General features: G+C 54.5%; 1 protein-coding gene across 1 annotated transcript; it reads left to right on the top strand.

Moving 5' to 3' along the window:
• The first annotated feature begins 90 nt into the window (after positions 1–90).
• LOC308054579 (pepsin B-like) lies at positions 91–11,548 on the top strand. The gene is made up of 9 exons (XM_080367648.1): positions 91–4,565; positions 4,905–5,058; positions 5,468–5,585; positions 6,231–6,349; positions 6,725–6,924; positions 7,078–7,200; positions 7,366–7,510; positions 7,772–7,870; positions 8,028–11,548. Exons 1-9 carry the CDS (start codon positions 4,510–4,512, stop codon positions 8,178–8,180), a joined length of 1,167 nt encoding a protein of 388 aa, XP_080223774.1. The 5' UTR covers positions 91–4,509; the 3' UTR covers positions 8,181–11,548.
• Positions 11,549–11,551: the final 3 nt, after the last annotated feature.

Raw genomic sequence — 11,551 nt, 5'->3', positions numbered from 1 at the left:
ATGGTCACATTTAAAAGTGAACTTTACCTTTCATTTAAAATCGAAAGCCTGGCCAAAATTCACCCACAATTCAAGCGGGACTTCTTGCAACCTTTGTTTTTTTTAGGTCTCCCTGAGGGAATAATGTCTTATGTCCTTATGTGTTCTACCTGGTGCTGTCTTCCACCTGCAGTAGGCTTAAAAATTAAATGACAAGAAACGTGTATGCAGAGACGGAAACCTTTCCCTCTCTGTTGGCTGGTGACCCCAGGGGTATCTTTGCAGGACAATTCCACGTGCTGCTTGTTCCAGCTGGAGGCTGAACTCACAGAAATGTTTGGGTGAGGTTCTCTGGCCCATGTCATACAGGAGCTGAGGCTCTGAAGCCACGGGCTCTTTCATGGTGTCTCTCTTCGGGGCAGAGCCATCGCTGGTGGTTGGTCATGAGGGGGTAGATCGTTTCCACGGAGCTGAGCATCATGAGGGAATCGTGAAGTTGCCTTGGAAATCGATGTGCCGTGAATGTCGGTTGAACAAAGTAAGAATATTCGTGGTCTCTGGCATCCCTGCCCTCTAAGATGTTCTGTTCCCACCATGGGTAATTTAAGCTAGTGGCTTGAGATGGTGGAATTTGGGGGCTGGTGGGAATGAGGTGCTTTTTCCAATGTTGAACAAGATTTGGCTTTGCTCTCCCTGGCTGTGCTGATCTGCTGTAGGCACAGAGCCTTTCTGTGGGTTCTCTGCCAGCGCTCTGCAAAGAGTTGATTTGCTTTTTTCCAAAAATGAGAACTAATCGTGTGGTTACATGCACAGTTTCATTCCTTGGCTTAGAAAATTCCTCCCAGAAACACTTCCCCAACAGCAACCGACTTCGGAACAGCTACTAGGGCCATCCTGTGCCTTCCGAAGTGAGCGTGCTGTCGCGTGCGGTGGCTCTCCAACCCAAACCCGTCTGTTTCTTTGCTTCAGAATCGTTCCGTGACTTTCTAAAATGCAAGAACTGGAAAGGAAACGGAGGTAACGCAACCGCTGATAACCCCATGTTATGGTGTCCACCCCAGGAAAACACAATGAATTTAATTTCTCTTTCTAGGAAGACTTGGATGGGGCTCTCAGAAAGAAATTGGATCATGTAGTGATAGGACAAGGGGAAATGGCTTTAAATTGAAAGATGGTAGATTTAGATTGGATATTAGGATGAAATCCTTTACTGTGAAGGTGGTGAGGCACAGGGTGCCCACAGCAGCTGTGGGTGCCCCATCCCTGGAAATGTTCAAGGCCAGGTTGGACGGGGCTTGGAGCAACCTGGGCTGGTGGCAGGTGTCCCTGCCTGTGGCAGGGGGGTGGGACCAGATGATCTTTAAGGTCCTTTCCAACCCAAAATGTTCTATGATTCTAAGAAAATTGCCTGAAAATAGCATGGCATTTGCCACTGGTGTTTGACTTGGAGTTTTCAGGATAGTCATCAGCGTCGTGGGAAAATCTCTTGTGATGAGCGCGTTTCTAACGCCTGAGTGGATGCTGATGCAGGAAGGTGGGGACCGTTCTGGGGTGTATTCAGGAGGTGGTGCAGAGCTCCAGGATCAGCTTGGGGCCTGGGACTGAGCAGGGGGGGACCGGAGGGTCTCTTCAGAAACTGCCTGCAAGAGAAAATCATTCCGAACCGGCTGATCCTCGCCCTGCTTTGGGAAGTTAAATGTTAGACCTGGAGCTGAATGGTTTATTTCAGGAGCTGGTTTTAGGGTTGCTTGGGAAAAGAGGGATACTAATTTTGATGCGGGATGAAAGCTGCTCATCTATAACTTCTGTTTTGGAAATAAAACACTAAAACCAGCCCGTGCAGCACTGAGTAAAGGGTACGTGTGCGCTTGTGTGCAGATCATAAACACAGCTGCTTTGGACACATGCATGCTTCCACCAACAGCTTTTCTTGGTCGTAGAACCCAAGCAGAGAGCAGTTGTGTGCCAGGCAATATGTCTAATGTTATTTTAAATTAACTGTGTAAAGCAAGACTGTATAAATGCTCAAGGGGGAGCATTAACTCAGATGGGATTTGGCACCTTCAGGAAGGGTTTTAGCTGACAAAGTGCCTAAGAAAACAACAGGCTTTAATGACCAGGAGAAGCTCCTGTGCATCCCATATTCATATTTATTAAGTTCTGTGCTATTGTTTGTTGAGGTAAATAGCAATAGCTTGTGTCTGGGGCAGAGGCGCAGGAACTGGGGTGGTAAATTGTCCTGGAGGTGGGACCAGTCGCTTCTTTGTGTTTTTGTCATGGGTAAAGCAGAACCTAGAGCAGACCAGGAAATTCAGGGTGGTGGCAATGTCTTTGGAAAGGTTTCTGTCCCCCGGTGGCTCTGCAGTGGTGTCTGCAGGCAGAAGAGATCTTTGGGTCTTGGGGCGGGGGGGCTGGATCCCACTTTAGAGCCCGTTTCTAATCCTGCAAAGTGCTCTGTTGGGAGCTGCTGGCTTTGTGGAGAGGGTGCCCACCTCTGCAGCGGCTGCTGGTTTTATAGGATTGGTTGGATCACGTTGAAAGTGCTTAATCCCTCTGGCTGGCCAGGACAGCTGCTGCTCACGGCTCATCGTGTTTTGCCCTGCCCTCCCGGGAAAGGCGGTGGAGTTGGCCATGGGACGCAAAGGGGATCCCTACTCAGCTGGGAGAGCTGGGATTCCCTGGGCTGGACCTGTTTGCAGATGGGCTGGGCCGTTGCACCAACACAGGAAAAAAACCAAAAGCAAAGAAAGAGAAGTGCCCGGAGCTTGGCCCCGAGGAGAAGTCCTGCCTTGGGGCGGCATGGGTACGTGCTGTTGGCCGAGTCCTGCTCCGTGTGGGGACACGGGATCCGTGATGTTGGAAACTGTAATTCCTTGAGTCCCGTTAGACTAAACGCCTCTGCAAACAAGCGCTGTCTAACTTGGGGTCAAGAAATGCCACAAGTAGAATGTGTTTGTGTGCTGTAGAGGGCACCTTATTCCTTTGTCTTTTGGCAAGGCTGAGTCCCCGTGGGGACCGGCAGATAACAGTCGGTATATTGACGTTTTGATAACTGCTCTTTGCTTTCAGCCAGAATTTGCTTTTTATCCAATCTTAATAAGTTGATCTTTCTATCAATCCTGCTAGCAAACAAGATAATTGCTTTATTATAGTCTCAATATCCAGCAAAGGACACACACTCCCCGGTGCTCCCGAGGGAATGGAATCTGTGCAGCGCGTTGACATGGGATGAGTGCAGCGATAGCGACGCTGGGCTATCAGGAGATGACGGGGAACGCGATTTCCCCTCTGGTGAAGAGCCAGGCTGCTCAGATTTGGGGATGCAAAGCAGTGCCAGAGGAAGCTTAGAAAATATTTAGGTTATAACTGGAAACATTTTGGCCCATTTGCTAGAAAATATTTATGTTATCACCAAACAATGTTTTGGTCTGTTTCCTAGAAAATATTTAGGTTATGACCAAAAACATTTGGGTCCATTTCTTAGAAAATATTTGGGTTATAACCCAAAACGTTTTGGCCTGTTTGGGTGTTTGTTGGCAGTTTGGGAGGTCTGTGTTTGTGGTTCTTTCTTCCCCACCCACCCACCCCCCTCCAAAAAAAAAGCAAACAAGGAATTTCTTGACTTTCTGGGCTGGTGTGAGGACCCGGTGAGGGGGTTAAACCTCCCCCATGCAGGGAGGCACAGCACCTGCCTTCTAACGCAGGATGGAAGGGGAATCGGTTGCTCCACAAAATAAAATAAATAATTTAAAAAGGAAAAATAGGTGATTTCTGTCCAAAAGAGTAAGAAAGCAGAAGCAGGAGTGAGGTGTGCGACATATGGAAATGAGCTGTACCTGGAAGAGTGGATAATGAAGGACTGGGAGGCTGATGGAGAAGTGGAGGAGGACAGAGCAGAAGGCGGACCAGCACTGGCAACCACCTAAGGGAAAACAAGAGAAGAAACTTCCCAGGCTCAGCAAACCCCTGGGACAAGCAGCTGGCCCGGCTCTGTGCGCCGTGCCCTGGAAAAGCCCCAGCGCCAGCAGCCATCCCTCCTCCACGCCAGAAGGTCCCCACAGGTGGGTGGCTGAGACTGCAGCCAAAAGTCCGATGTGTTTCCATCCTACACCAAGAGCCACGAGCACCATTTTTTTTTTTTGGGGGGGGGGAGGAGGGGGGAAATGGTTTAAACAGGTTTCACCAAACACAGATAACGCCCCACCGCCATGATGTTTGGGTCACTCTTCTCTTTGCTGCGCTAAGAGCTGGTCTCTTATCGGATGATAACAATTTGTTCTTGCCGTCAAAGGTGTGTGTTGCTCTATTCTCACCGAAGCGCCTCGTTAAGGACACAAACTCCTCAAAATCCCCGTGGCCCAAAATACAAAGAAGCTGGGGGTGCGCCTGGTGGTAATGGAAAATGGAGGTCAGCAGATAAGGGAGGGGGTGTCGCTGCTTCCCAGTATAAAACCAGGGAGGCTGGGCAGCTTGGTTCGCTGCTGTGGTCTCTGAGAGGGTGTCCAAGGACCAGCAGACAACTCCGGCACCATGAAGTGGCTCATCCTGGCTCTCGTGTGCCTCCAGCTCTCGGAGGGGTTGGTGAGGTGGGTGTCCTGCGGCAGAATGAGTGGGGAGAGGGGAGATGGCAGAGCCTGGCTGCAGTCGTAAGCTGCACGGGCTGCACTGCATCCCCAGGGATGCTCAGCATCCTAACCGGGTGTGAGCTGGCCTCCTGCACCACCACAGATCACGGTGGTCCTAGTCCAGGCTGCATCCCGTGCTGGGAGGGCAGCCCCTGGGGGTGCACAAGGCAGATGAGGGGAGGGCAGTCATCATGGCAGGGTTCAAAGGAGCTCAGAGAACTGACTGTTTGAAAATGCCCAAATCTCCTGATTTCCTGCTGTGTTTTGGTGGGGTGTTTTTTTTCTTTTTGCTCTCTGCAGAATCAAACTGAAGAAAGCCAAGTCTATACGTGAGAAGATGAGGGAGGCTGGAGTGCTGGATGAATACCTGAAGAAGATCAAATATGATCCAGCTAAGAAATACCTCTTCAGTAAGGACTATGTCGTGTATGAGCCGATGACCAGCCACCTGGATGTGAGTACCGCAGGTTCCCTGTCCCTGCCTGTCCGTACACCGCGCTCCCTCCTCCTTCCTCCATCCCCGCTGCCAGAGCGATCTGCTCATCCCTGAGCCTCCAGGAGTGAGAGGCTGCTTTATTCCCCACTCTTTTTTAAGCTTCTACTTGAGACTTTGGTAAAGTTTTTCCCCCAGCCGTGAAAAGCGATGCTTTTCTGTACGTAACAAAAGACAGGACAAAATAAATATTTAATATGACATCTTTGGGGAGAAAAAGTGAGAGTTCAGTCCATTCCTGGCAACTTTATGATTTGGAGGAGTGAGCCTGGTGTTCCCCACTGCCCTGCAAAGCACTGGGATGCCACCGCAGGACTGGCAGGCAAAAGCCTGGTCTGTCCCTGACCCTGTGGCCATCTCTTGTCTGTAGTCCTCCTACTTCGGGGAGATCAGCATCGGGACCCCCCCCCAAAACTTCATGGTGCTCTTCGACACCGGCTCCTCCAACCTGTGGGTGCCCTCCGTCTACTGCCAGTCGCAGGCGTGCAGTGAGTACCACAACCCTGGTATCGCAACCACGCAGCCCAGAGCTCTCCCAGCAGCACAGCCTGGTTGGGGAAATCAGGGTACCAGATCAAAAATGATCCCAGCACGCCCCTCTGGGATTGCTGCTTACCGGTACCAGCTGGTGCCTTCCTTGGGAAACACGGAGCCCTCTGCCCTTCCGTGCCTGGCTGATGGAAGTGGCCAAATCCCTACAGCTGTGGGTGTCCCCGGAGTGCAGAAATCTTGGTGGTTGTGCCTGACTTTCCGTGGCCGGGTGGAGGGAAGAGCAAAGCTAGGAATCGCGGAGCTGATGTCCCGCTGCCTGGCAGAGCTCGTCTGATGGAGCTGGGTGCCAGCGGGAGAGCGATGGGGATGTAACTGCCCATGGCTTTGCTCACGCTGGGTGGCTGATGGGGTGGTGATCACACCAGCTGTTCCCTGGAGAGGGATGCAGGCAAAACTGGGATGCAAACCCTGCCTTAGGGATAACCTCCAGGCAGAGGAGCAGCCTGTTCTGCTCTTCAGGACTTGCTCCCTGTCGGGGATGCCGCTTTGCCAGGCGTTATCCTGGCAGAGCGACCAGCGGTGGAAGCCCACCGCAGCCAGGCGAGCGTGTGCCAGCAGCTTTGCCCTCCTCTCTCACACAGCCAACCACGCGTTATTCCAGCCCAGTGACTCCTCCACCTTCGTCAACAACGGCCAGTCCTTCACCCTTTCCTACGGCAGCGGCTCGCTCACAGTGATGCTGGGCTATGACACAGTGACAGTGAGTGCATCCCACGCCGTCCTCGTCTTCCTGGGTGCTGTGTCCCCAGCACCAGCTGGCTGCCCCGATGGCAGGAGCCTGGGGGACAGCCTGAGGGCAGATCTCACGTCTCACATAGCCAAGGCTTTGGCAAACCAGGGCCTGAGATGGGCAGAACCAACATAAAATTGTTATCGCCACCATCAGTTTCCCAGCTGGGGTTTTACTTTGTTTTAATGCAATTCCTGCTAATTTTCCCAGCTGCCTGGTGATGTTTTCACCAGCTATGACCTTGCAGTGTGCTCTTTGGGCTGTCAGAGCATCAGTTGTCCCATCCGACGGCTGCTCGGGTTTGCCCAAGCAGGCAGCCTGACCTGGCATCCCTGTCCCCTGCAGGTCCAGAGCATCGTGGTCACCAACCAGGAGTTTGGGCTCAGTGAGAGCGAGCCAACCCAGCCTTTCTACTACGCCGATTTTGATGGGATCATGGGAATGGCCTACCCTTCGCTGGCAGTGGGAGGGACACCCACTGTGCTGCAGGGCATGCTGCAGCAGAACCAGCTCACCGAGCCCATCTTCAGCTTCTATTTCTCTCGGTAAAGCTCTGCTGGGGCCCCTCTGCACGTCCTATGTGCACCGGTGTCCCTCTGCCCGTCCCCACGCAGGTTCCTGGTGCATTGGTCCCTGGCTAGCCCATGCCTATCGCACCAATTTACCAATCTGCTGTTTTGACTCTGTTTTTTTTGCAGCCAACCCACCTACAACTATGGGGGAGAGCTGGTTCTCGGAGGAGTTGACACCAAGTTCTTCAATGGGGACATTATGTGGGCACCGGTGACCCAGGAGCTTTACTGGCAGGTCGCAATTGATGAGTGAGTTGTGTTTGTACCTGATGGGCATGGTCCAACCGGGCAGGTGTGGGCTCCAGGCAGGGGTTAGCACTGTATTTCAGAGCATCCCAGACTTACAGATCCAGCCAAGACAGGATTAGGTGCCAGTGGGTGCTTCAAGTAATGTCCTTCTCCCGGTTTTCCCAGGTTTGCTATTGGGCAGTCAGCAACCGGCTGGTGCAGCGAGGGCTGCCAGGCTATCGTGGACACGGGGACGTTCCTGCTGACGGTGCCCCAGAATTACATGGAGATCTTCGTTGAGTCCCTGGGCGCCCAGCAGACCAGTGAGGGTGTAAGTGCAGGGGATGCTTTGGAGATGCGCGGGGAGCGGTGGGGAGGCTTGCACGTGAGCCAGAAGCTGTGGGCTTGACCAGGTCCCACAAAACTCATGTGGTACCTACAGAACGCGGTATGGCAGGCATGTCGGGGAAGGACGGAGCAGCACGGCACTGCCAGGGGATAAAGTGTGTGTTACCCCCACATAGGGGGGTCCCTCTCCTCTCACAGCGGGTGCTGTTCCAGCCATAACCTCCTCTCCACCCTCTCTCCGCAGTACGCAGTTGACTGCAATGAGGTGCAGAACATGCCCGCCATCACCTTCGTCATCAACGGAGCTCAGCTCCCACTCTACCCCTCTGCCTATGTCATGAACGTAAGTATTAGCTGAGCAGCTTCATCCTGCCGAGCCCTTGGGGGCCTGGGAAGGACCCGGTGCTCCCTGACAGTGATGCTCTCCCTCCCCGCAGCCCAGCTGGCGGGGTCCTGGTGCTTGTTGGAGGCTCTGACTCCCTGTTATTTCCCCTTTACAGAACAACGGGTACTGCACTCTTGGGATTGAGGTCACCTACCTGCCTTCCCAGAACGGGCAGCCGCTCTGGATCTTGGGTGACGTGTTCCTCAAGGAGTATTACACTGTCTTTGACATGGCTAACAACCGCATTGGCTTCGCCCAGTCAGCGTAGAGGAAAAAACCAGCAAAATCCAGCCCCTCTCCAGGCCAAACGCACCTTAGGCAGCATTGCTGGAGCGCTACTGGGTTCCTGTAGCCTAAAGGAACATATGTTCCTTTATGTGCCTGCATGGCTCCCTGTCCTTCCAGGATTTCTGTCTAAGTGTGCCCTCACGGTCTCCCGTTACAAATAAACAGCAACATCCCAAATTGTCTGTGACCTGAGTTTGTTGAGTGATGACTGAGCGCGGAGCGGTGGGTTGCATCTCTCAGATGCTCTTTCTCCAGCAAGCTGAGCACCGTGATGAACTCCTAGGCAGATTTCTGCAGAGGCAGCATGGGGAAAGGGGTGGGGAGGCTGTCCCTGGGCTGCTTCAAATCCAAAGCCGAAGTATTTATGTTTTTTGCAAAGGGGTATGACATGCTGTCAACTCCTAACAGCTGTGGGACTGAGTCTCAGCCTTTATCTGTCGTGAATTATTGACCTCAGGGGTGGCTCTGGCAAGCGCAGTGGGCTCCGAGCTGCAGCTCAGCTCACAGCCTGATGGGGTGCAGGGACAGGAGCTGCTGGTCCTTCTCCACGCTGGTGCTGGGGTAGCTCCTGCAGAAGGTGCAGCCCACCTTCCGAGCCCTTAGGTACACAGACATCCCACCGCCCAGCCCCGTCCCCTCGGTGAGGCTCGTGCGATTCAGCCAGGGGCTGCAGACTCTGTGCCTTGGAAAGCAGGGTCCCCCAAATCCCAGCGGGGGGCTGCTGGGGTGGGCTGAGCCTGGCTGGAGGCGAGGTGCCCACCAAAGCTGCTCTGTCGCTCCTCTCCTGGGTGCACAGGGGAGAGAAACGATCACGAAAGGCTCGTGGGTGGAGATAAGGACAGGGAGAGAGATCAGTCACCCGTTACTGTCGTGGGCAAAACAGACTCGACTTGGGGAAATTAGTTTATTACCAATCAAATCAGAGTAGGATAATGAGAAATAAAACCAAGCTTAAAGCACCTTCCCCCTACCCCTCCCTTCCTCCCGGGCTCAACTTCACCCCTGATTTCTCTCCCCGCTCCCTGCAGGGGATGGGGATGGGGCTGCGGTCAGTTCACAGCCCTCCTCCAGCGTGAGCCCTTCTGCAGTTCTTCACGACCCGCTCCAGCGTGGGTCCCCCCCCCAGGCACAGCCCCCCAGGCACAGCCGGCCCCAGCGGGGGTCCCTGGGGGGTCCCCAGCCCTGCCCCAGCCTGGGCTCCCCTCCACGGGGCCACAGGTCCTGCCAGGGGCTGCTCCAGCATGGGCTGCCCATGGGTCACAGCCCCCTTTGGGCATCCCCCTGCCCAGGCGTGGGCTGCCTGTGGGTCACAGCCCCCTGCGGGCATCCCCCTGCCCAGCATGGGGTCCTCTCTGAACTGGGGGGGGGATCTTCTTCCCCGTGGACCTCCATGGGTGCAGGGAGACAGCCTGCCTCATCAGCGTCTTCATCACGGGCTGCTGGGGAACCTCTGCTGGGGCGCCTGGAGCACCCCCCGCGCCGCCCCGGGGGGGTGCAGGGCTGCTGCTCTCACTCAGTCTCACTCCTCTCTCCAGCTGCGGTTGCTCAGGGCTTTTTCCCTCTTCTCAAACACGTTATCCCCGAGGCGCTGCCACTGGCACTGATGGGCTCAGCCTTGGCCAGTGGCGGGTCCAGCTGGTAGCCGGCTGGCACAGGCTCCCTTGGGCATGGCGGAAGCTTCTAGCAGCTTCTCACAGAAGCCCCCCTCCCCCGCCATTACCAAAACCTGCCACAAAACCGCAATACAGCCACTTGTCCTCAGTGGGGGGACAAGCCCAGAACGAGGGTCTGACCCCTGCAAGGGTTTTGCTTTGCAGGTGACAAGCACCATACACCCGGCTGCGGTGCAGGGGGGCAGGACACAAAGAAAAGGTCACTGGGCTTGGTCTTAAACACCGACCACAGCCCCGGGGAGAGGAGTTCCCCCAGGGATTCCACAAAAAGCTGGTTCTGCTCTGTGCCATCAGGTCTAACAGTGCTGTGTGGGTCCCTAGCGGGATGGGACGGCTTCATCCTCCCCCAGCTGCTGCTACATCACTCCAGGGGGATGCTCACCAGCACCTACTCAAGCAAATACAGAGCGAGCCGGTGGCGGTGGACATTGCTTTGCTTGCAGTTTGTGCTGACCTTGGAGTGATGCAGGGACACACCATCCTGTCTCTTGCTGCTGCTGGTGCTTGCAGGGCTGAAGCAATCGCTCCAACCAGGCGAGGATAAAGCTGTGGGGCTGGTCAGTCTTGCTGGGCATTGGGAAACCTCAGCAGGGTGCATCTGGGAAGGCACCGATCTTCCTTGCAGCTGGAAAAGGTTTAACAAAGTCCTGTCGTTACATCATAGTGGGAATATGAGGCCAGATTAGGTTAACCCTGACATCCAAATGACCCCTAAATCCTGAAACGGGGCTATTCAGTCAGTTAAAACAACAGCCAGAGTATTGGGAGTCATGGTCTGTGGCCGAAGGGGACAGGGAACACCCTGGCCGGGGGAGGCTCAGGTGACACCACTCTTTCCTGGAATCCGAACTCATTTCTTAGAAGCTCTTTATCCTTGGAGCTCATTATCAGATGTATTAATAGCTCTGTCATTTCACCGGAGAAAGGACACAAACTCCTCTGTGCTTTGTGTCAAAATATTGACACAGGCCGAGCGCAGCAAGACGGAGATTAGATGGGTGCGGATAGCAGCGAAGGGCACTCCTCTCCTGCGACATGGGAGGTTTCCCAGAGCTGAAGCTCTGGCAGCCACGGTGGCAGGAGGGGACAGGTGAAGGCTGGCCATGTCCCTGCTGGTCTTTGCTCTTGCCTTTGTTCCCTGCAGGATCTGTCCAAGCGAAGGCAGATCCATCAGGATGCCGTGGAGGAGGAAGGGGTGCTGGGGGCTTTCCTGAGCTGCCACAGGCTCGAAGCACTGGTCCAGTGCCGGCAGCTGGGATGGAAGGAGCAAGGCTCCGAGGGGACCCATCCCCACCGCTGGCAGGGACCGGGGAGGCTGCAAGTGCCCTGCAGCAAAGGGCAGCGGGGCTGCTCCTGCCCGACCTTGGACACCAGCGTCATAAATTTCCATTTGCCATAAAGGGTGTGTTTTGCTTTTGCTTTATGGAAAGATCAAGCTGGTGCTGAAGGCGAGAGGAAATCACTTCTTGCCAACAACAGAATTTTGCTTTTTATCAGATATCCCGTGTTTGGTCTCGGTATCAGAGGTACTGGCTGGTGTGTTGGCGCCTGAGCAGCCGGGTAAGGAGGCACAATCAAGGCGGTTGCGGCGATAAAGGCGCTGCAAGCGTTGGTGCTGGCTGGGCGCAGCGATAGAGGAAAGCGGTGTCTTGAGCACAACTCCCGGCTATATATACCC

The sequence above is a fragment of the Falco punctatus genome, assembly GCF_963210335.1.
Source record: "Falco punctatus genome assembly, chromosome: 17".
NCBI classification, from domain to species: Eukaryota; Metazoa; Chordata; class Aves; order Falconiformes; family Falconidae; genus Falco; species Falco punctatus.
The sequence above is the reverse complement of the archived record's forward strand: the minus strand, read 5'-3'. Positions and strand labels throughout refer to the sequence as shown.